The sequence below is a fragment of the Eucyclogobius newberryi genome, unplaced genomic scaffold (genome assembly GCF_026437365.1).
Source record: "Eucyclogobius newberryi isolate DKJ021-1_F unplaced genomic scaffold, fEucNew1.0.hap1 SCAF_15, whole genome shotgun sequence".
Lineage (NCBI taxonomy): Eukaryota > Metazoa > Chordata > Actinopteri > Gobiiformes > Gobiidae > Eucyclogobius > Eucyclogobius newberryi.
In genome coordinates, this window is record NW_027315779.1 from 2,472,116 (window position 1) to 2,497,876 (window position 25,761).

The 25,761-nt window shown below is 42.4% G+C and overlaps 1 protein-coding gene across 1 annotated transcript in view; it reads left to right on the forward strand.

The window, feature by feature from the left end:
- LOC140360415 (rho GTPase-activating protein 26-like) overlaps window positions 1-25,761 on the forward strand; it is an 87,502-nt gene that overhangs the window by 31,167 nt on the left and 30,574 nt on the right. Inside the window, exons 13-19 of the mRNA XM_072445624.1 lie at window positions 1,962-1,998; window positions 2,118-2,183; window positions 2,698-2,772; window positions 2,872-2,956; window positions 8,969-9,027; window positions 19,470-19,575; window positions 22,491-22,650. Of these exons, the coding sequence (XP_072301725.1) occupies window positions 1,962-1,998; window positions 2,118-2,183; window positions 2,698-2,772; window positions 2,872-2,956; window positions 8,969-9,027; window positions 19,470-19,575; window positions 22,491-22,650 (588 nt within the window). The remainder of the gene's footprint in view (window positions 1-1,961; window positions 1,999-2,117; window positions 2,184-2,697; window positions 2,773-2,871; window positions 2,957-8,968; window positions 9,028-19,469; window positions 19,576-22,490; window positions 22,651-25,761) is intronic.

Sequence of the window (25,761 nt, forward strand, 5' to 3'; positions counted from 1 at the left end):
TTATCAACATGCACATTGAAATCACCTGTAATGACCAAACCATCAAAGTCTGTGCATATGACTGTAAGCATCTCAGTAAAATCATCAATAAAACTTTGGCAGTGCTGGGGAGGCTTGTATAAAACAATGAAGAGAATGGATGGAGACCGTTTTAGCTCCATTTTAAAGGATACATACTCAAATGATGAAAACACCCCAAAAGACAACCTGCGGGTAATTATTTCATCTCTAAAGACAGCACAGACTCCACCCCCTTTTTTGTTTTCTCGTGTTTCAGATTCAAACTTAAAGTTGGGTGGAGCAGATTCTATCAACTACATTTCCTGTGTTTTTGTCAAGCCATGTTTCAGTTAAAAACATAAAATCAAGATTATAAGAAGAAATAAAATTATTAATTAAGAGAGATTTGTTACATAAGGATCTGACATTTAGCACAGCAAGTTTCAGACTAGTTTCAGTGGGACTGGGCTTTATCTTTTCACAGGGAATATGAATCACATTTCTCAGATTGGGCCTGACTCGCATTTTGTTTTTCCATCTGTGTGATGATGTGACTACAGAAATAGCACTAGGGGGGGCTCTTTTTACATAGGGCCCCGGGTTGGTTTGATTTTTAATGTGACAATAAGTCCCGGCAACGCTGAGACCCAGTGCATCCTAGCTATGGGAGATACCAGGTGAAAGGCGAGGTTGGATGGGTGGTGGGGCTTTTGTAGCCAAGGAGAGTTTGGGACCAGGTGAGAGGCGAGGGGGGATGGGTGGTGGGGCTTTTGTTGGTGTAGTCGGCTTGTGCAGGGAAGACATAGCCCTTGCTATATTGGGCGTGAGTGGAGCCATCTTAATGCCTGATTTGATCATACTTTCAAAATGGCTGGGAAGGCCCATGGGTGAGAGTGGAGATGAGAAGGAGAATGATGAATCTTTAGTGGGAGGTAATGTTGCAGGGGGAACCCAGGGCTGGTGTGAAGGCAGGGGCGATGACAGGGATGTTGTTGGGCTTGTCACAGATGGGTCCAAGGCCTTTGAAGATTGTTCCTTTGCTGGAGGCGGTGGAGGTGAATGCGGAGCAGCTGGAGCTGAATCCTTTGCTGGTGGTGGTGGAGCAGCTGCTGATGAATCCTTTGGTGGAGGCTGAGGTTGTGGTGCTTTTGATGTTGAAACATTGGCTCGGTCTCTGGCTGATGGAGCAGGAATTCTTCTCTCATTCCTCTCTTCTCTAACTATCTGCTCAGGACCCTGTCCAGGCCCAGTCCAATGCCTCAGAGCGTGGAGCAGGTTCTCTGTCAGCACCCTCACTCCACCTCTGCATAGGTGGGGGCCATTTCTCTTAAACAGGTCCTCTCGTTTCCAGAATAGATAGAAGTTCTCAATGTAGTGTAGTCCTCTCGGGGAACACTCTTTGGACAGCCATGTGTTCAGCTGAAGAAGCCGGCTAAACTTGTTTATCCTCCTGTCGATGTTTGGAAGAGGTCCACTTATGAATGTTTTGATTTCCATTTTATCAAGCACGTCGAATAACTTCAAGAAGTCTTTTTTCAAAACTTCAGTCTGTTCCCGCCGCATGTCCACTGCACCCACGTGCACAATCAGCTGTTTAGCTCCTCCATGCTTAGCCATAATATTTGGAAGGAGTGACGTTATCTCAGAAACAGTGGCGCTTGGAAAAGAATGTGTGTTTATCTTTTCTAGGCAGAAATGTGTGCATTTTAAGCACAATCTTAAACATTATTATCTTAACTGTGTTTTAGTCAAATGAGGAGCACTTTAATTACACCTACTGGCCCTTTAAGGAAGTTTTACGAGTAACGTCTGCGTCTTGTATGTCAAGGTTATAGTTTACACGAGCCCTTTGTGTACAACGACATGATGATATTTATATTTACAATGTGCTCTTTTGTACAAAACAAACTGAACCACTGCAGTGACACGGCCAGAGTCAATATGTGCCTTCTGTGTTTCAGGTTTACAATCTAAACAGAGACAACCAGACCGAGGGCAGTAAGTCTGACTATTTATCCATCTTTAACCTCTCGTACGACATCAGACCCGCAGTCGCTGGTGATAACGGACGTGCTGGAGATGCTGTGGCGTGTTTGACGTGTGTCTGTCTCCTGCAGTGGCCCATCTCGACGTGATCGGCTTCAGTGTCATGAAGAAGTTCATCTACGCCGTGGAGACCAGAGGTGAAACACTCTTTGAATTATAGCAGTCGTTTCTTTGGTTATGAATATCAAGACGAAGCATGAAAGAACATACAGCTTCCCACGTGTCATGTACCGTATTTTCCGGACTATGAGTCGCATCTTTTTTCATAGTTTTGGCCGGGGTGCAACTTATACTTATATTTATACTTATATACTTATAATTATACTCCGGAGCGACTTATATCATGTTAATTCTTCTCTAATATGCATTTTTTGGCCAGAATATAAGTTGCACCAGCCAAAAAATGCATAATAGAGAAGAAAAAAACATATACAAGTCGCACTGGAGTGAAGTATAAGTATAAGTATATAAGTATAAGTATATAAGTATAAGTATATAAGTATAAGTATATAAGTATAAATAGAAGTATAAATCGCACCCCGGCCAAAACTAAGAACATACGGTAAATGCTTTCAAGGGCCTGTACGTATTAGACACTGGCAAAAACAATGTATCGGGGATTTGAACGTGTCAATGTGTTTTATTTTGAAGGTATTGACGAACAAGGCTTGTACAGAATCGTCGGCGTGAGTTCCAAAGTCCAAAAACTACTGAGCTTAGCGATGGGCAAGTATCAACACATCTAATTTTTGGCGATGACGATCCTTGAATTTATTGTTTTTCTTGTTTTTTTATGCAATTTATATGTTTTTCTTTCTTCTCTAGATCCCAAAACGTGTGCAGACGTGGAACTGGACTGTGCCGAGTGGGAGATCAAGACCATCACAAGTGCAATCAAGTTCTATCTCAGGTATTCCTAGTAATTACTTTGTGTATTTTGTGTACTTTGTTTACTTTGTGTACGCGTTACTTCGTTTGCAGGGGCAGAACACGTCTTTTCACACTTTGAGCACGTCATAATCATTTGGTCAAACAACAATAAACCATATTGGAGCTGCACTATGTAACATTTCTAGTGTGACATCTGCCCTTGTCTCCATGGAAACGTTACTGCTTTCCCGGCGAGTTCCGCAGTGTGTCACTATTATACTTCCGTTATGATTACCAGCCCACGATCTAGAGTTCATGCATTCGTTCAGTGACGTCACCAGAACGATGAACTCCCTCTGATTGGTTCTCTGTCCGCACCAGTGGTGAAACGGGCCAATCACAGAGCAGCATTGTGGTTTGGACGGAAGTCAAAACAACAAACATGATGGCGCTGACGGCCGTAGTTAAGGCCTATTTTAGGAGAACATTGTACATTTGAGGTCGAGGACTGTGCTTCTCTGAACACTGGATTCAACATGTTTAGCTGTTTTGACACTTCGACCAATCACAGCGAAGATTCAGAGACACTGATCAATCTGAAGTAAACCAGGATTCAATATATCCAATTCATTCAGGTATATTATGTTGATAATAGCAAATACCGTATTTTTCGACTATAAGTCGCACCTTTTTTCATAGTTTTCACTGGGGTGCGACTTATACTTATATATTATATTTATACTTTGGAGCGACTTATATGTGATATTATTCGTTATTTTCACACTGACAACCGCATTTCACATGTTGATTATTTTCACACTGACAACCACAAGAGGGCGCTCTAGGCTCTAAGCGACGCAGAAGAAGAATCTGCACTTCCTCTTCCTCTGGAGTTTGTGGAGTTGTTTAGAAGTGACACAGAGGAAGAAGAATTCAATGGATTTAGTGATGCGTTAGCATACGTCATGTAGCTGAAGGTGTTAGCGTTAGCATACGTCATGTAGCTGAAGGTGTTAGCGTTAGCATACGTCATGTAGCTGAAGGTGTTAGCGTTAGCATACGTACACCTATTCACCATGTTCTCTCATCTGTTATTATTATAAATTGCATTTGAGAGATGACATTTCTGTTCTTATCAAATACATTTCCCTAAAAAATGCGATTTATAGTCCGGAAAATACGGTAGTTAAATAGATCAAGCCCAAGATTTAAAAACTATAAAAAGGTCAACTTTTTTTCCAATAATATTCTTAAGTCTGTGTCTTTCTGTTAAAGGCAAGACTCTATGTTTTATAATGAGAGCGATATGGAAGTGTAGCCCCGCCCTCTCCAGCGTGAGCATAAAGGGCGTCGGCCTAAGGCGCTGGTACAGCTGGCAGCCCGGTGTAAACGCTCTCTCTTCTTTCTCACACTTATTGTGCTTTATCTCCTATATTTTGTAAATATAGTTAGTATATTTTTTATATTTTACTGTACGATAGGGACACGCGCTGGAATAGTTTTTTAATTCAACTGTTTTTGACTTTTTTCGGCTGGATTTGAGCGTTTTTCGTTGTTCGTTGTGTTGTTGTGACGTGAGCTAGCTCCGAGTGAGCCCACCAGCCCCCCCCCCCCCCCCCCCCGCGCCCTCCGGCCGCGCTAAAGTACGGCGTGTCGTCGGTACACGTTTATATACACGTTTATATGAAAGAGGAACTTCACGAACGATCGGGACACGCACTGGAATCGCTTTAAATTAACTTGTTTTGACTTTATTCGGCTGGATTGAGTGTTTTCGTCGTGTCGTGGCTCTGAGTCCCCCGGCTCCGGCCCCCGGCTCTGGCCCCGCCCCCCGGCCGGCGCCGTACCGCGTTTCCACAAAGGAGGAACTCATGAAACTGAGGAGAACAGTCGTCTTACCCGGAGATCGTCACGTTATCCTGTCGCAATACTGACCTAACCTAATACTGATGTGCAATTCTGTCGTATGTGCAATTGCTGTTGGAATTCATGTGCAATTCATGTGCAATTACTGTGAAATTCATGTGCAATCTATGTGCTGTCGTGACACATTCATATGCAATTACTGTCGGGATCACATGCAATGGTATTTATTTATTTATTTGTCTATGGGAGTTTTTATTTATTTATAGGAGATCTTCTACTGAAAGTGTTTTTCAGACTTCCTATAAGTGATCTGTTCTTCTGTATCTACCTCTGTATCTACCTGCGTTGCACCAATGAAATTTCCCCATGTGGGACAATAAAGGAATATCTTATCTTATCTTATCTAATCCCTCATTTGTCCAGGACTGTTCCATTGTACAACGTAAAGGGTTTCCATTCTGGCTTCACTGTAAGCGAATGGGAGCTCTTAAGTGGGGCTGAAATGCATTGTGGGTTGGCTCTGGAAGCAGGGGGGGGGCGTTTCCATGGACAGAACTTGACTAGCCCTTAAGACGTGCACTAGAATACTGCATTGAACTGAACATAAGGTCTTCTCGTTACTGTCTTTTACAGGTCAATGAACACCATGTTGAGTAGATTTTAGAAGGAAAGATGGAGCGAATAATGAGCTGCAAGCCTTCGATTCCTTTTAATAATGGTAATTACCTGTAAAATGGAAACTATGATATGTAAACTGAGGCGGGCGGACGCGAGGCAAATGGATTCTTGGCCACACATTGTACGGGGAGGATTGGCTTTGAGGCTATCGAAAAGCAGCGGGAGCCGGAAAGGGCCCGAGCGACCGCTGGGATAACGTCATGTCCAGCTGTGCGCGCTCGCGTTCGGACAGAGGCGCGTCCAACAGAGTCCGTGCTACGCTAACAAACAGTGAGGCCCAGCGCAGCCGATCTATCGTGGTTTAGATCCGTCGATTTGGCCGAGCTCTTGCGTAAGCGGAGGTTAAATATACTCGGGCCGTTGGGCAGTGAGGCTCTTAAAAGTGTGTTACAAAGATAATGAGTGCTTAGCCTGGAGAGGTCCGTACTACGGCATTATCAGGATGAGTTTTATTGTTAAAAGCTCATTAAAGTTGATTTCACATCATATTTTAACAAATCTGTTGCCAGCTCTGCACCTTTGTTTTCTTTTTTATCACTACAACTGTTTTGGTTGGCCAGCGGTCACATGACAATGTTTAACCAATGAAAAGTATATATAATCTGCACTATAATATATAACTCAGTCCTGTCGTGTAGTGTGGACCTCACACTCAGTCGTGTAGTGTGGACCTCACACTCAGTCGTGTAGTGTGGACCTCACACTCAGTCGTGTAGTGTGGACCTCACACTCTGTCGTGTAGTGTGGACCTCACACTCTGTCGTGTAGTGTGGACCTCACACTCAGTCGTGTAGTGTGGACCTCACACTCAGTCCAGTCGTGTAGTGTGGACCTCACACTCAGTCGTGTAGTGTGGACCTCACACTCTGTCGTGTAGTGTGGACCTCACACTCAGTCGTGTAGTGTGGACCTCACACTCAGTCCAGTCGTGTAGTGTGGACCTCACACTCAGTCGTGTAGTGTGGACCTCACACTCTGTCGTGTAGTGTGGACCTCACACTCTGTCGTGTAGTGTGGACCTCACACTCTGTCGTGTAGTGTGGACCTCACACTCTGTCGTGTAGTGTGGACCTCACACTCTGTCGTGTAGTGTGGACCTCACACTCTGTCGTGTAGTGTGGACCTCACACTCAGTCGTGTAGTGTGGACCTCACACTCTGTCGTGTAGTGTGGACCTCACACTCTGTCATGTAGTGTGGACCTCACACTCAGTCGTGTAGTGTGGACCTCACACTCTGTCGTGTAGTGTGGACCTCACACTCAGTCGTGTAGTGTGGACCTCACACTCAGTCGTGTAGTGTGGACCTCACACTCAGTCGTGTAGTGTGGACCTCACACTCAGTCGTGTAGTGTGGACCTCACACTCTGTCGTGTAGTGTGGACCTCACACTCAGTCCTGTCGTGTAGTGTGGACCTCACACTCTGTCGTGTAGTGTGGACCTCACACTCTGTCGTGTAGTGTGGACCTCACACTCAGTCCAGTAGTGTGGACCTCACACTCAGTCCAGTCGTGTAGTGTGGACCTCACACTCTGTCGTGTAGTGTGGACCTCACACTCAGTCGTGTAGTGTGGACCTCACACTCAGTCGTGTAGTGTGGACCTCACACTCAGTCCAGTCGTGTAGTGTGGACCTCACACTCAGTCCAGTCGTGTAGTGTGGACCTCACACTCAGTCCAGTCGTGTAGTGTGGACCTCACACTCAGTCGTGTAGTGTGGACCTCACACTCTGTCGTGTAGTGTGGACCTCACACTCTGTCGTGTAGTGTGGACCTCACACTCTGTCGTGTAGTGTGGACCTCACACTCTGTCGTGTAGTGTGGACCTCACACTCTGTCGTGTAGTGTGGACCTCACACTCTGTCGTGTAGTGTGGACCTCACACTCAGTCGTGTAGTGTGGACCTCACACTCAGTCGTGTAGTGTGGACCTCACACTCAGTCCAGTCGTGTAGTGTGGACCTCACACTCAGTCCAGTGGTGTAGTGTGGACCTCACACTCTGTCGTGTAGTGTGGACCTCACACTCTGTCGTGTAGTGTGGACCTCACACTCTGTCGTGTAGTGTGGACCTCACACTCAGTCGTGTAGTGTGGACCTCACACTCAGTCGTGTAGTGTGGACCTCACACTCAGTCGTGTAGTGTGGACCTCACACTCTGTCGTGTAGTGTGGACCTCACACTCTGTCGTGTAGTGTGGACCTCACACTCTGTCGTGTAGTGTGGACCTCACACTCTGTTGTGTAGTGTGGACCTCACACTCTGTCGTGTAGTGTGGACCTCACACTCAGTCGTGTAGTGTGGACCTCACACTCTGTCGTGTAGTGTGGACCTCACACTCTGTCGTGTAGTGTGGACCTCACACTCAGTCGTGTAGTGTGGACCTCACACTCTGTCGTGTAGTGTGGACCTCACACTCTGTCGTGTAGTGTGGACCTCACACTCAGTCGTGTAGTGTGGACCTCACACTCAGTCCAGTCGTGTAGTGTGGACCTCACACTCAGTCGTGTAGTGTGGACCTCACACTCTGTCATGTAGTGTGGACCTCACACTCAGTCGTGTAGTGTGGACCTCACACTCAGTCGTGTAGTGTGGACCTCACACTCTGTCATGTAGTGTGGACCTCACACTCAGTCCAGTCGTGTAGTGTGGACCTCACACTCAGTCGTGTAGTGTGGACCTCACACTCAGTCGTGTAGTGTGGACCTCACACTCAGTCCAGTCGTGTAGTGTGGACCTCACACTCAGTCCAGTCGTGTGGTGTGGACCTCACACTCAGTCCAGTCGTGTGGTGTGGACCTCACACTCAGTCGTGTAGTGTGGACCTCACACTCTGTCGTGTAGTGTGGACCTCACACTCTGTCGTGTAGTGTGGACCTCACACTCAGTCGTGTAGTGTGGACCTCACACTCAGTCGTGTAGTGTGGACCTCACACTCAGTCGTGTAGTGTGGACCTCACACTCAGTCGTGTAGTGTGGACCTCACACTCAGTCGTGTAGTGTGGACCTCACACTCAGTCCAGTGGTGTAGTGTGGACCTCACACTCTGTCGTGTAGTGTGGACCTCACACTCTGTCGTGTAGTGTGGACCTCACACTCAGTCCAGTCGTGTAGTGTGGACCTCACACTCTGTCGTGTAGTGTGGACCTCACACTCTGTCGTGTAGTGTGGACCTCACACTCTGTCGTGTAGTGTGGACCTCACACTCTGTCGTGTAGTGTGGACCTCACACTCTGTCGTGTAGTGTGGACCTCACACTCTGTCGTGTAGTGTGGACCTCACACTCTGTCGTGTAGTCTGGACCTCACACTCTGTCGTGTAGTGTGGACCTCACACTCAGTCGTGTAGTGTGGACCTCAGTCCAGTCCAGTCGTGTAGTGCTTAACACCTACAGTAATTCTAACCCCAGAATGGCGTTGTTACTGAGCCTGTTTATTGAAAGTCCTGACACAGCACTATTGAAAGGTACTTTCCTGGTTGCTCATTGACTCCTGCTCTGTTCATGTTTGCAGAATGCTGCCAGCTCCACTCATGACGTACCAGTATCAGAGGAGCTTCATCAAAGCTGCCAGTAAGTCCCTGTTTCTGTGCCACTGTGGGCGTTCTCAGACTGAATGTACAGCGTGTGGTTTGAGCTCAATCAAAGAGGATGCTGGGTGTCTGTTCACTCAACAAGGACTGAACCAGACGAGCTCAGTGTTTATCTTGGTTTGAAGTACTTACACATTACTGATATTAGAACAACAGGATATTTATGAATAACTATGACTCGACAGTTGAATCTGCAGCTCTATAAATGAGATTATACAACATAATGAGACCAACTTTTTTTGTATTAGTGGTATCTTAACTTTTTTATTGAGCACAAAAGTGGGTCTAAAGCAAGTTCATGTTTGACTCATAAAGATTTAGTTTTCTTTACATGACGTTGTAATTTATAAGGGTTAAGGTTATTTAGTACATTAATAAAAGGTTACTGAATATGTGGCTCACAAATAAGTCATTTGGCAGATAATGTTGTTCCAAAATTGATTCAGGATTTTTACCAGACTGGCAAACATGTCAAATGAATGCTTTTATTTGATTATGACCATTTTAGTTAAAAAAAAAGAAACTTGAACAAAAAAGGAAGAGAATGAGTCAACTCCCAGGACAAAAGCTAGAAAAAGTTCTGTTGAAACCTTTAACAATATTGGAGAGAACGTTCTGTCAAAACAAGTTGCTTAAGTGATTCATAACTCAATAACCGTAACTGTCAAAATGGATCAGACGTTGTCTTGATTGTTTCTGTGGTTAACCGTCCCAATAACACTGTGAAATGTGAATCCAAAACACTACCATGGACTTTTTAAACTTTTTCCAACATACCGTAGTTAAATTCCTAGTGTATTTATTACTGAAATAATGAATGTATTTAATTATTCATGTTTTGTTTTCTGTCCACTTCTCTGTGTGCATTTGAATTCCTCCTCCGCAGATGATTTAAGTGTTGAACAGTTGAATTGGACAGCAGCTTCTTCAAGCACTCGACTGACACCTGATGTGCACATGAATCCATTATCACATGATGAATCCATTATCACATGATGAATCCATTATCACATGATGAATCCATTATCACATGATGAATCCATTATCACATGATGAATCCATTATCACATGATGAATCCATTATCACATGATGAATCCATTATCACATGATGAATCCATTATCACATGATGAATCCATTATCACATGATGAATCCATTATCACATGATGAATCCATTATCACATGATGAATCCATTATCACATGATGAATCCATTATCACATGATGAATCCATTATCACATGATGAATCCATTATCACATGATGAATCCATTATCACATGATGAATCCATTATCACATGATGAATCCATTATCACATGATGAATCCATTATCACATGATGAATCCATTATCACATGATGAATCCATTATCACATGATTAATCCATCACCACATTTCCTCTCCACACAAACCCCCGTGACTTCCTTTTGTAGCATTACCGGTTCACCTGCTGCGGACCGGGCTCCCCTGGAGGTCCTAGCTCTCCTCCTGCCTCTCTGTCGCTCCGTTAGTTCAGAGTGGGGGCCCCCGGTGGCGCTACCCGCCGCTGTGTCCGCATTGTGTTTGCGCTCGGAAAGAAAGAAAGAGTCATGTCTGGGAAACACACAGAGGTCTGTTTATTGCTGTTCAAACGGTTCAGAAGTAGCTCTAAATTTAGCTGAGCTGCTGGGAGTTGTTAATGCTCCTGAACAGTGCTGAATTTGTAAATCAAAAGGTACATGAACACTTGTGGACTGGGGCCAAGACACAAACACAAATGTACCGTATTTTCCGCACTATAAGGCGCACTTAAAAGCCTTTAATTTTCTAAAAAAAAAAACACAGTGTGCTTCATAATCCAGTGCGTCTTATATATGGATTAGTTCTGATTGTGCTTTACTGACCTTGAAGCGATTTTGTGTAGTACACGCTTTGTTTCGCTTAATGCGCCTTATAATCCAGTGCGCCTTATAGTCCGGAAAATACGGTATGTAAAGTAACACCAATTTACTATAGGCTATTATATAATCACATATTGTTTTATAGAAACTTATCAGTATATATATGATAAGCTTTAAAATGGTATAAACCTGTGTATAATAACTAGAAAAAATAAGAAGAAACCAATAGAGGATTAGATTTTCTATCTGATCATCTTTTCTTTTATTTAGATCTCAAGTTTGGAGAGTATAAATATAAACTGTACCTATTTTACATCCATTCAAACAGTTGTGTTGTCCTGACCCAGAGCTGTGCGTGACCATGTTAGAGGCTTCTTTTAGTCCTTTTAGATTTGTTTGAAACATTCTGTCCATTTGACGACGGGGCTCTTTCCCTGTCACGTGCCACAGTGTCAGGTGCACTTGTTCTGAGGGTTATCCAGGAGCGTGGCGGTTCAGGTTGTTGTTGTTGTTGTTGTTGTTGTTGTCGTTGATGTCTGACCAGGACACTTGACCTGTTCTGAGAGCATCGGCAGCAGCATGAGCAGACCCGACTCCCACTCCGCTCCCACAATCTACCACCTGCAAATACACACACGGGTGGGACAGTTACGTACAGAAAAGCATATTGTTCACCATGTGTATAAGCTCAGTGAATAGAACCTCATTATCAAATCAGTTTATTCAAAGCCAAATACTAGAAAATAGAGCTGAGAGACTGTGACGAGGCTAGTTTGAAAAGTACTTACTGTGGATGACGCCCTCTCCCCTGGGCCTCCTCCTGTCCACCCTCGTCCCGGCGGCTCATCGGGGCCTTGGCTCTCTCACAGACCGTAATTTCACCATTATGTACAAATTGTCGTTATTTAGGTAAAAACGACAACTCTGGTTGAAGTTAAACGTCCGCGAAAGCACGACACGCGGCGGCAAAACGTGCTTTGTAAAATGTGTCAAAAACATGTAAAACCAACGTCGAACAACAGCTCTTTGTTTAATCTACGAGCCCTACTGTGATACACACTGTAGACGCCTCGGAAAGCCCCGCGTCTCGACTCTCAGCAGCTGGATTGCGCGTCTATTGTGGATTTACGGTAATGTGAAGAGGTGCCGAGAAGCAGCCGAGGTGATTTGCGCACACCGTATAATTACCGGCTTGTTAATTGCACTTAACAGATCGGTGGCGGCTGAAAGGCAGATCAAATGAAGCCCGGCTCCATAAGTGCATGTGGTAGTGGAGCTTACACTGGTCATCACACTGGTCATCACACTGATCATCACACTGGTCATCACACTGGTCATTTGCACTTTGAATGGTGGCGAATGAAAAAATCTGCAGTTATTTAGCCTGTGCTGTGTATTTTCATATAATAAAGTAAAACCCTGTACAGATATATTCTAAAAGCATCTCTGGGGTCAAATTGAGGCCCCTGAGCGCTGCCCACATCTAATTACCGTATTTTCTGGACTATAAGTCGCAGAGTATAAGGAGTATAAGTTGCACAACAGCCAAAAAATGCATAATAGAGAAGAAAAAAACATATAAGTCGCACTGGAGTATGAAATGCGGTTGCAAGTGTGAAAATAACAAATAATATCACATATAAGTCGCTCCGGAGTATGCGCTGTTGGCATGCTAGTTATGCTAGTTGTTGTTAGCTCCACTCATAAAGTTGTGAAAATGGCTTATAAACTCATTAGGAATCATTAAATGCATTTAGAAACTAGAGAATAATCATTTGAACAGCTGCAAAAAGTTTAAAATGAACTGTATTTCACCTTTTTTAAAACAGATGCAGCTCCATTAATGTCTGTGCGTCAGAAGATGTACAGAGCGGTTCCTATTTCACTCTTTGCACAAGTTTGCACTATTTTTACTAACTCCACCTGGCTCTACTCAGCGCCCTTTCACCGTAACGCCGCTGCACAATCATGCCATTGTACCTTTGTATACTTGTGCGTGTACTTAAAGCCTATTGCTGTGTAACTCTTCTCTTTCTTGCACATAATTATGCGGCTTAAGAAATCTCAGCTCTCAAAGAGGAAGGAACCTTATGTCTGTGGCGTGTTAGCAGGAAATGTTATGAAAGTCTGTGAATGACTAATGCCCAAAACACAAGAGTTGCTAAGACCAAGTGTAAAAAAATAATAAAATGCAGGTTAAGTTGAGGTTAATGTATTTTATTACAGTTTATGGTGGACAGTTTCCACGGTTGGAAGTGTAACCGGAACGTCTGTTTTTTTCAAGGGCTTTTTCTTTTTTTCTCTGAAGGGAGTAAACGAGGACAGTATCCTCACATGAACTCTGTGAATGACTCCACCTCTGGGCCCTCCTCTCTCGTACTGTAAAGCTGCAACAAGTACTTTCAAATGTCAAAGTAGAATATATCGTGTAAGCTTATACTACTGTCACTACTAAATACGATTTTTAATACTAGGCTTACACATATTTGGTCATTTATTCTACATAGTCGTTTATATATTTACATTTAGCTTTATATATTGACTTGTGTTTTGCTGTTACTAAGTTATATTTTTCCTTGATTATTAAGTAAGATTTTTTCTTATAGACGTGGCCAGACTAGACAAACATGTAGTATTTTTAACTCAATTCATTTAAGTAAAAGTACAAAGTAGTGGTCCAAGAGAGAACCCGAGTAAAAGTAAAAAAAGTACTTGTGGAAACTGTATGAGTAACTGTCTGGACGAAGCAACTGGAAGGACAAAACTTGAAATAATGCACACATTTTGGCATTTTCATATTTTTACATGTTCAAACGTGTTAATATTGTCAACATAAACCTTTTGCCACCTGTAGATTTATTCACAGTGGGACGAGTGAGCCAAACCTTTACTCTAGTATGAGTACTGTTACTTCAAACTAAATAGTACTCAAGTTGGAGAAAAAGTAAGGTGTGCAAGAGCAAAAAAATACTCAAGTAAAAGTGAGTGTTAAGCACCTTTTACTTACCAGTATTTAAGTTTTTTAGATGAAGATATTTAATTAGTCTTACTATTATTATTAATATTACTATTATTATTATTATTATTAATCACTGTATTTTTTAATTTAATTTCTTTATTTTTATTATTTTTTATTATTATTATGTCATATGGGTTGAAGTGAACATAGCATTTGTATCTTTGTCATAATAGACAAAAGAGCAAAAAGGTCAAAAGGTCCTACAACAAGAATAAGTGTTTTCCCCCAGCAATGGCCACTACTAGCAACAATCGCTAGTTTTTTAGATGACATTTTAGTCCATGAAGTACATTCTTTATATTGCTGTGCATATATTTAAAGTATATGGGTTCAAGCTGGTGTGGAGCGTAGATAATAATATGCCAGGGGTAAAGTACAGTATTTATAGTCGAGTTTCAATGCACTTCGAAACAAACATCATCGCTATTGGAGTAGTATTTCTTGCCATAGTATTCCTTTCACAAAAATCTCCCACTCACTCACTCCCTCAGTCAGTCAGTCAGTCACTAATGAAATGTAGTTGTAAAATCTCTTGGATGAAACGATGGCGCCTGGTTTTAGAAACAGCCCCAAGGCTTGAATCATTCTGCAAACATCTGCGCTCTCATTAGCTCGTGTCGTTAGCGCCTCGTTCCTCTAATTCACCTTTTCACACTGTCATTTCCACTCCATAAATAACGGATTCTTCTGGTCTCTACTGCTCGAAGATGAACGTTGGTCCTTTTCTTTTTTGCACATTGTGGATTACGTTGTATAAAACATGTTACTCATCCCGTAATTGTAAAAGAGCACGCTGCACTGCGTAATGTATGGACATTCTGAGTCATCCAAGGATAAAATGAAGATACTTTAAAGACAGTACAGTTCAAAATGATTCACTTTGTAGGACGCTCGCAGTGCTGTACCCACGGGTCCCTGCCGAGTTCATGCCCGGACGTGGCTTTAGAGCACCTACTGGATTTGGTTTAAAAGAAGAGATCGTCTGAGCGTCTGATGGCAAACTAGGACAAGTAGAACATGCAAACTCTACTTAAAAGGCCTCACACAGGTTCTAAGATTAGATAATTATCACAAACTTTCAAATAACCACATCTGTAACCCAATAAAGGGTAAATAGCGTTCTTAAATATTGCATTCTGTACTCAGGTATGAAGTAAACATGTTTGAATCACGTTTTTACTGATAACAATTGTAACGTCGTTATATTCACGGTTACAGAAAGCTATCAGAAAGTAGAACAAGCTCTTTGGGTTGCCAAGTCGTGTGACTAAATCCAGTTTCAAATGATGCAGAGTATGTTCTTTTGAACCTTTTTATTTCATCACCCATTACACGCAGTTAATCCTTTTCATTTATTTCGTTTATTTCGTTTCATTTAATTTATTTCCTTTATTTTACGTATTTATCATCTGTGTGTACAATGCTTTTTCTTTTATGTAAATCTTTGTCTGATGCTGACTTTTGGCCCATACGTCTATTAAATTAAATATAATTACATTTTATTTTATTTATTTTATTTATTTCACGCATGGGCACATGGGCACAGTGTCCATGGGCACATAGGCACAGTGGCTATGGGCACATGGGCACTTTGTCTGAGTCGGTCGCTAACATCCATCCATTTTCTACCGCTTGTTCCCTTTCGGGGTCGCGGGTGACTGGAGCCTATCCCAGTGACTTCGGGCCTTAGGCGGGGTACACCCTGGACAGTGGCCAACTCGTCGCAGGGCCAACACAGAGACATAGACATTACAGACAGTTCACTCTCACAATCATTCACTAGGGCCAATTTAGAGTCACCAATTTTACCTAACACATGCATGTCTTTGGACGGTGGGAGGAAGCCGGAGAACCTGGAGAGAACCCACGGTAACACGGGGAGAACATGCAGACTCCACCCAGAGAGATCATGTGATGGTCTGGTCCGGGAATCGAACCCATGATCTCCTTCTTGGGAGGCAAGAGCGCTAACCGCCTTTGCCACCGTGCACCCGGTCGCTAACATGGCTTTATAATTCCAGCTTCCATTTACACGTCAGTCTGTGGTTTTTAGGAGTGTTTCTGCCTGAGTCACGTTCTCTCTTATAAGATCTACGACCGTGAATCGTACTTCCTTTCCTGGGTTAAAGGGGTTCGCTGCAAGAACGCTGGGAATTCAGTCAGTCGTCCTTCAGTGAGAGTCGACGGCGATGGCAATATGAAACGTAATCGAGCGTCTGCCAGTCCGAACGTTTGAATTTGCGTCGGTGCTTTTCAGTTTCAAGCACTTCTTCTCTCCTCCTATTGTCAGTCCCGCTCTTGCGCTCCTTAAAGCGTATTATTTTATCGATCGCGAACCCGAAAGAAATAGCTGAATGCCAAGAATGGATTGTGCTGACGGCCCGCCCCGGTTCCACGTTGCCAAAAGCAACAACAACAAGCTGTTCTAAAGCTGTGCGAAGCGCCTGGAAATTCATGCTTGTGAATATTGTGTTGAAGGGTTTGTGGGAGTTGGATTTAAAAGTCTTGATTCCTCATTTTGCAGCTTAATAATCACGTAATGCAGCTTTAAAGAAGACCTATTGTTCTTTTACTGTACATTTTGCCCATTTTAAAGAGCAATATTGATCTAAATTGACGGCATAAACAACACAGTCTGCTTACGTCTGTGTCGCTGTTTTGTGCCGACCCCTTTAGATGTATTTACCGTATTTTCCACTCTATAAGGCACATTAAGCGAATTAATCCATTTATAAGGATAACTGGAGAGCAGTGAAAATGACAGAACAACTCAACATCACTGAACCATGCGTGGATCACCCGGAATAAACAATTTTAATATTTTAAAAGCCCAAATATAATAGTTAAAAGCCTTAAAAAAAAAACTACTCAATTTTTTTGTTCTTTTTAAAAAAAATATTATTTATGTTATTGTTTGTTTGTCTCACTAAAAAGCAAAAATATAATATGTTGAAAGCCTAAAAGTGCCCACCCTTCTTACCCCTACCCCCTTTTTTTCTTTTTTTTCCTCTTTTTATTATTTTTTTCTGTATTTTTATATTGTAGAAAAAGCTTCAGTTGTAGTCATCTGGACTCAGACAAAGCCCCAAAACTGTGGCTCCGCTTTGTCGATGATACGTTTGTAACAATCAAGGAACAAGAGCTGGAAACCTTCTCTGATCACATCAATGCTGTGGACCCACATATTAGGTTTACAAGAGAAGACGCTAAGGAGAATCGCTTGGCCTTTCTTGATTGTTCCACGATCAGAGGAGAGGACGGGAAACTCCAAATAGAAGTATATAGGAAACCTACACACACGGACCAGTATCTGCTCTTTGGCTCCAACCACCCACTACAGCACAAGCTGGGGGTGATCAGAACCTTACAACACAGAGCTCAAGGTGTGCCCACCAGCTCAGAGGGCAAGAAGAAAGAGGAAAAACATGTCCGAAATGCCCTCTCAGCCTGTGGTTACCCCGCTTGGGCTCTCAACAGAGTGAAGAGAACCAAGAAGCAGGACAAAAGGGAAACTGAACAGAGAAGGAAGGGTGTTTCTATCCCTTATGTGTCTGGCCTGTCGGAAAAACTGCAGAGAATTTTTAGACAACACGAAGTCCCTGTTTATTTTAAACCAGGAAACACTTTAAGACAAAAACTGGTTCATCCTAAGGACAAGTTGCCGACTCAAAAACAGAGCAATGTAGTTTATTCGATCCAATGCAGTGAAGAAAGCTGTAAAGAACGTTACATAGGTGAGACTAAACAGCCTCTACACAAGAGGCTTTATCAGCACAGAAGAAATACTAGTTCAGGACCTCAGAGTGCCGTGCATCTCCATCTTGAAGCCTCTAATCACTCGTTTGAAGACGGTGAGGTGAAGGTTTTAAGCAGGAGAAAAGATGGTTTGAAAGAGGAGTCAAGGAAGCTATTTTTGTTAAAAAAGAAAGACCTTCTTTAAACAGAAATGGAGGGCTTAGGTTTCATCTTCCTGTTATTTATAATGGGTTACTGAACCCCTGGAAAGGTAGAGGACCAGGACCAGGACATTTAGATGCTAATCAGGTACTCAGGGTGGTTGAGCCAGGGTCTCACAAAGACAAAGAGGTTTCTAATAGCACATTAAGATTCTGAATAGGCTAGCTCGGTAGATACAAGGGGGGAGTTTCTGTTGAAACAAACAACTCTTTCTACTTCAGGAAGGCTCCTCCCAATGGGCGGGTCTTACCACAGAACAGTATTAATATCCGAGTTCTCGATCTAAATTCTTTTATTGACAATGACTCTTGGATGAGAGTCGAAACGTCTATTTTTTCAAACTGAGTCCAGATGACTACAACTGAAGCTTTTTCTACTATGGAACACGCCTGGACGAATGAGGGATTACACCGACATATTTTTATATTGTTATTGTTTGTTTGTCTAACCAAAAAGCAAAAATATATGTGAAAAGTGTCCACCTTTTTACCCCTACCCCTCACTTTTTTGTGCATTTTTATGTTGTTATTGTCCTTTTTATCTCACTATAAAGCAACTTTTTTTTTTTTAAAAAGCCAAAAAGTGTGCTTTGCTGTAATCTCCTCGTACAGAAAAACAAAGCGACTGAGTAAAAACATACGGTGATACAGTCGTGACCTAGACTCCTCACACTGTTTTTGTTCATACTGCACTCTCCTTCATTACATGTATCATTTGGACAATAATCAGTCACACAACCTCCTCAATAGTAATGAAATTATGAATCGATTTTGTTTTCCTTCCTCACACAAACCATGTTCCGATGATAACTTCATCCAGAACTTGCCTCACCTCGGGGTCCAAAACAAATAAAATGAATAAGTCACGATGAATTGTGGACACATTGAATTGTTTAAACGCTGTACTGATGAAGCTTTCATCAAATCTTAGACTGTAGTTGTCAAAACAAGAGGAAAACAAAGAACTGGACAAAGGGAAATAAGAATACTTGGTTTTAGACAAAGAAAAGTGGCCTCTTAAAGGTCACAGATACTATTGAAGTCTATTGAAAAATGGATAATATCGCAATTGTTTGGTTTGGAGACGTTCACAATTAGAATATCAGGCGTATGGACTATAATTTAACTATTAAAAATGGAATTGACCTCCAAAGAGACAGAAACATGTACCGTATTTTCCGGAGTATAAGTGGCACTGGAGTATAAGTGGCACCATCCAAAAAATGCATAATAGAGAAGAAAAAAATATGTATAAGTCGCACCAGAGTATAAGTCGCACCAGCCAAAAAATGCTTTATAGAGAAGAAAAAAAACATATATAAGTCGCTCTGGAGTATAAGTATATAAGTATAAATATAAGAATAAGTCGTGCCCTGGCCAAAACTATGAAAAAAGGTGCGCCTTATAGTCCAGAAAATACGGTAATCTCCCAAACGAGTGATCATTCTGCCCCTTTCGACATTCACAGCCACGTTTTAGCGCTTTCCTGACATAAGCAGACGTTTTAGCGTCCGCTTATGTCAGTACATATCTCAAAGGTGCATTGTTTTTCCCTCCCGTGCCGTGCAGAGCTGGACAACCCGGACGCCCGCGTGACCGAGATCCACGCGCTGGTCCACCGCCTGCCCGAAAAGAACCGACAGATGCTGGAGCTGCTCATGAAACACCTGTCCAAGTAAGCGGAGCCCAAAGCCACTGCAATTATTCACACAGTCGTGGTCGAACGTCACGGCTTACATCAGCACAGGCTCACTCACTCCAGCGCTCCGTGACCTCCCAATGTGACACCGAGGGGGTCAGGAGTCTCTTCACGTCCAGAGTGCAAAGGTCGACGCTGGATTCATGTGTTTGTCGCGTAAAGCGTGCCGTGTGAAGCGCAAATTGTCGAATGTTTTTTTGGCCCGGCCGGTGCAGAAGCAGATGGGAACGCTATTTGTCAGAGGAAATCCTGACTTGTGTTATTAGCCTTGTCGGGCCAAACGATGACACGTGTAAACAAAGTGACTGGAGCGCGCAGTCATTGTGTTTGTACCGTATTTTCACGTTTCATAGCCTTGATAAAACATGAACGGAGGCTTACCGTATTTTCCGGACTATAAGTCGCACCTTTTTTCATAGTTTTGGCCGGGGCGCGACTTATACTTATCTTTATACTTATATACTTATACTCCAGAGCGACTTATGTGATATTATTTGTTATTTTCACACTTGCAACTGCATTTCATACTCAAGTGCGACTTATATACCGTATTTTCGAGCGTATAAGTCGAGCCAAAAAATGCATAATAGAGAAGAAAAAAACATATGTAAGTTGCACTGGAGTATGAGAAGTGTGAAAATCACAAATAATATCACATATAAGTATAAATGTAAGTCGCACCCCGGCCAAAACTATGAAAAGAGGTGCGACTTATAGTCTGGAAAATAATGTATGTGTTTTGTTTGTTCCTAGTCTCAGTTCCGGTTCGTTTGGATCCAGGTGGTTTTCTTATTACAGCTAAAGCTACAGAACAGTTCCTCCTGCGCTTTGTTCAATAAAACAAACAGTGCTGCAAGATTTTTAGTGCAATCAAACCAAAAGGCAATTGATTTCGGGTACAATTGGCAGGAATATTTAAGAGGACTGAAAAAAACAATATTGCAAGGCAGCAGTCATTTTAAACCTGTGTTTACTAATTTGACATAAACATTTTATTTAGAGATTCATGCTGCGCGTTGAGTTTGAAAGTCACGGTATAATGAGTAACGCACAACACGTCTGAACTTTATTTAAATGTTATACTCTAATTTAGCTGTTTTATTTTCTATTTGCCATTGTGTCTGAAATAAAGAGTTTATTTATAATTAGTTTATAAAGAAGTTTACATTGAAGATGAACTGAACAGATCCTTTAGCTTGAAATGAGAAAATACATCTTTAACTGAGACTGGAATTAAAATTAAAACTAAAACATTTGACAAGACCAAATAACAATTGACAATATTGTAAAAATAAAAACCTGACCCTAACCCATAAGTAAATGGCAGTTTTAGAAGTTACTCTCTACAGCTACAAAAACGAAGAAAATAGCCACAAACATCATGAAAATGTACATGATAAATACAGATCTTAATTCTTCATAAATAATGTAAAAGTCTTGCCACCTCCAATCAAGGGCGTCCTCATGAGCGAGTCCTCACCCAGTTTATAGAACTCTTAATAGTGTTTCCATCAGGTTCATGTTGAAGGTTCACTTAACAGACACTTGTGGCTCCACTCCAGGCTCCATCTGAGGGCTGATCATTGTATGAGCCGCTCTGAATCCACCTCGGAAGGATCATTTGGTCATTTCCTACCGAGCAGCCTGCTATTTTATTTATTTTCTAATAGGGGCAATGCACAATGATGAACAACTGCATTGAACAAACTGTTGTATATCAGCAGTTCCCTCAGTTCCCTCGCCAAACAAGCTCACGTTTTTAGCTTGATCTCACATGCCACAGTTTAAGTTGAGTTTTTTAAAGTTATGTGGCACTTCCTTGTTTCAAAAGGAACATACGGTTTTGTGAGCGCGCCAGTAATATTGCTATTTCTAATACCTGTAAACTGATGTATTTGAAACACATTTCTCATATTCCTGGAGTTTATTATAATTGGACTAAACTGCACCTTTAAACCCAAACTGCATGGGAGATTTGATGCCTACTCAGTGAACAAAAACCTGTGATTTCTAAGCTCATAGTAAATTAAAGTGTCATTTTGTCATTTTGATTTATATTTTGATGCTAACTCCACCTGCAAATCGATTTTTATCCCTTACGCCTGAACCAGTCTTTGTAAAATACTTATTCGTTATGAATTAAGCTGATATTCATGCTTTATTAAGGTTAATTAAGGTGTAGTTATTATAAAGTTGTATCGGGGAGGTTCCACATTATAATAACTACACTTTTCACGGCCTTAATAAAACATTATTCCTTATGAACAAGTAGTTTATTAAGCATGATTCAGGATGAGTAAGTACTTGATTAAGGAGTTTGGTGTTAGTGTATTAAATAGAACTAAGCCTGAATCATTCTTAACAAACTATTTTTTGATTATGAATTACCGTATTTTCCGGACTATAAGTCGCACCAGCCAAAAAATGCATAATGGAAAAGAAAAAAAAACATACCGTATTTTCTAGACTATAAATTACACCTTTTTTCACATATTTTTACATATTATTTGTTATTTTCACACTTCGCACACACTGCATTTCATACTCCAGTGCAACTTATATATGTTTTTTCTTCCCTATTATGCATTTTTTGGCTGGTGCGACTTATAGTCCGGAAAATACGGTATGTAAGTCGCACTGGAGTATGAAATGCAGCTGCAAGTGTGAAAATAACAAATAATATCACATATAAGTCGCTCTGGAGTATGAGTATATAAGTGTAAATATAAGTATAAGTCGCTCCCTGGCCAAAACTATGAAAAAAGGTGCGACTTATAGTCCTGAAAATACGGTAAGCCTCCGTGCGTGTTTTATCGAGGCTATGAAACGTGTATCCGTTATAAAGCGTGACAAAGCCCAGCCACATAAACCCGTTTGGTCTCGTCCCCCAGCGTCGCCAGTCACCACCCGCACAACCTGATGACCGTGGCCAACCTGGGCGTGGTCTTCGGCCCCACCCTGCTGCGGCCCCAGGAGGAGACGGTGGCGGCCATTATGGACATCAAATTCCAAAACATCGTGGTGGAAATCCTCATCGAGCACCACGAGAAGGTACGGCCTCCTCTGCGCGATAGTCGTGTGTTCAAGCAGCGCAGGTGTGAGATGAATCGCCCTCGGCAACATGTGCAGGGGGGAATATCGGCGCCGTCGCTCTCCAGCACGCCTCCTTTTCCGTCCTAACGAGCGTCTTCGGGCTCTTAAACGCACACACGCCTCATACATACAGTCCGTGCCTCCTCCGCCGTCGCGTCCCTGCGGCTCATTGGCACGTCGCTCTGCTTAAAGCTGTCCCCATGGAAACAGATCAAGCAGGCTGCTGTTGTGGACCCGGGCATCACGCGCCCGCCGAGGACTCTGGGAGAAAGTCACGACAAACGGAGCCTGTGTGCACGCATACGCTCAGAGCTCTGGCCATGGAAGGAACGCACACCAGGCTTGTACAGACACGATTCATGCGCCGGGCAATGGGCCGAGTGTTTACCGGCGTTTTGTCCTTGTGTCGATCCATCGCGGTTAAAAAACACAAATAAGAATTACTCGTCAATATATATAAATAATACGATCCAGACTTTAACTCTTCCTGACGGGAGCACGTGTTCCGTGCCGATATGCCCTAGACCGATATGCCATAGACCGATATGCCCTAGACCGATATGCCATAGACTGATATGCCCTAGACCGATATGCCATAGACTGATATGCCCTAGACCGATATGCCATAGACTGATATGCCCTAGACCGATATGCCATAGACTGATATGCCCTAGACCGATATGGGATAGACCGATATGCCCTAGACCGATATGCCATAGACTGATATGCCCTAGACCGATATGCCATAGACTGATATGCCCTAGACCGATATGCCATAGACTGATATGCCCTAGACCGATATGCCATAGACTGATATGCCCTAGACCGATATGGGATAGACCGATATGCCCTAGACCGATATGGGATAGACCGATATGCCATAGACTGATATGCCCTAGACCGATATGGGATAGACCGATATGCCCTAGACCGATATGCCATAGACTGATATGCCCTAGACCGATATGCCATAGACTGATATGCCCTAGACCGATATGGGATAGACCGATATGCCCTAGACCGATATGGGATAGACCGATATGCCATAGACTGATATGCCCTAGACCGATATGGGATAGACCGATATGCCCTAGACCGATATGGGATAGACCGATATGCCCTAGACCGATATGCCATAGACCGATATGCCCTAGACTGATATGCCCTAGACCGATATGGGATAGACCGATATGCCATAGACTGATATGCCCTAGACCGATATGGGATAGACCGATATGCCCTAGACCGATATGCCATAGACTGATATGCCCTAGACCGATATGCCATAGACTGATATGCCCTAGACCGATATGGGATAGACCGATATGCCCTAGACCGATATGGGATAGACCGATATGCCATAGACCGATATGCCATAGACCGATATGCCCTAGACCGATATGCCCTAGACCGATATGGGATAGACCGATATGCCCTAGACCGATATGCCATAGACCGATATGCCATAGACTGATATGCCCTAGACCGATATGGGATAGACCGATATGCCATAGACTGATATGCCCTAGACCGATATGCCCTAGACCGATATGGGATAGACCCGATAAGCCATAGACCGATATGGGATAGACCGATATGACCTAGACCGATACCGATCTGTTTGTTTGCCGTGATTACACCGACTTGTTTCTAAGATTATTTTCTACCTTATGATGTTTGGTTATTTAAACACTTTCTGTGTTTTTGGCTGATACCGATATTAATCAATTACGTGGATACCGATACAATACCGATACTGGGCCAATATATCTGTGCATAGCTAGTTTTATGCCCTCTGTTCACCTTATTCCAGAAGCTGCCGACTTCCAGAGGAAATGGCTTCCACACAGACACAGGGAATCGGTGTTGACTTGAACATTGGACATTTTACACAAATGAATCTACTTTATAGCATGTTTCAGACTTTGCCCTCGTTCTCCACTTCAGTGAAAAGAGTTTCAGCTCGACCGGAAGTGCGATTACAAGACAAATGCTGATCAGTGGCAAAAAGAGGCAAAAGTGGGCGGGGCGGAGTAAGGTCAAAAGCTTTGAGGTTTTTACATGATTACACATTACAGCATTATAAACGAGATCTCTTAGCAGCCAGGCTCATCGTGTTAGCATTAGCACTTCCATGTTAAAAAGTGCAATACGAATCTATAATATTAATCATAATTATACATTTGACTCATATTTTGCACATTTTGGACACTCAAACATGCTTTACTCTTTGTTATTCACTCACTCCACACTTCAGCCACTCAGCACTGTGGGTCAAGTGTCTTGCCCAGGGACACAACCATTCACAGTGTCTGGCCACGCCCTTCTCAGCCGTCAGGTGATTTCTGGCATTCTCACAGTCGTAAAGCCACAAGCGGGTGATTAATACTAAACTTCTGTCATATCAGCTTGTTTTAATCTTTTTATTCTTTCTGCCTTATCGCATTTGAAGGTTGTTCTCATATTTAGGAATTAAATAATACACACTTTTTTTTTTTTTTTTAATTAATAAACTTACAGTGAGTTAAATTGTGTTTGCCCACTGCAGTTAGTAGATGTTCTTCTTGCACACGTTTTTTCTGCCACAATTTATCCCCATCTGAAGTTACAGTCTGACTTGAAAATGAAGAAGAAGCATTTAGACATATGTTTGCGCTGACATATGCATAAAAAATAAATAAAAAATGTCCAAATGTCAGTATAATTGCTTGTAAAACGACTGGAAAAAATAACTTTTCTCTTAAAGCGCAGAGGCCGTGTAAATGTGCTTTGAGTGGCACTTCAAAATAAAGCTACAGCCTTCATCGCTACGAACGCAAACAGCATTTTACTAAACATCGCCCTCTTTTTGACAAACTGTTTGTATCGCTGTTGAAATGAATCTACGAGCAAAGGGTATTTAACAATTCAAGTCAAATCAAACATATTCACTCTTAAAACTCTTCAGTTGCAGATGTTTTTACTTGAATAATTAATCACACACAATTTAGTCCCACATTTAGTTCAAACTTCAATATCTGGACTTTTCAATCGCAGACGTTTGGCCTTTTAGTTTGAAAAAAATACAAC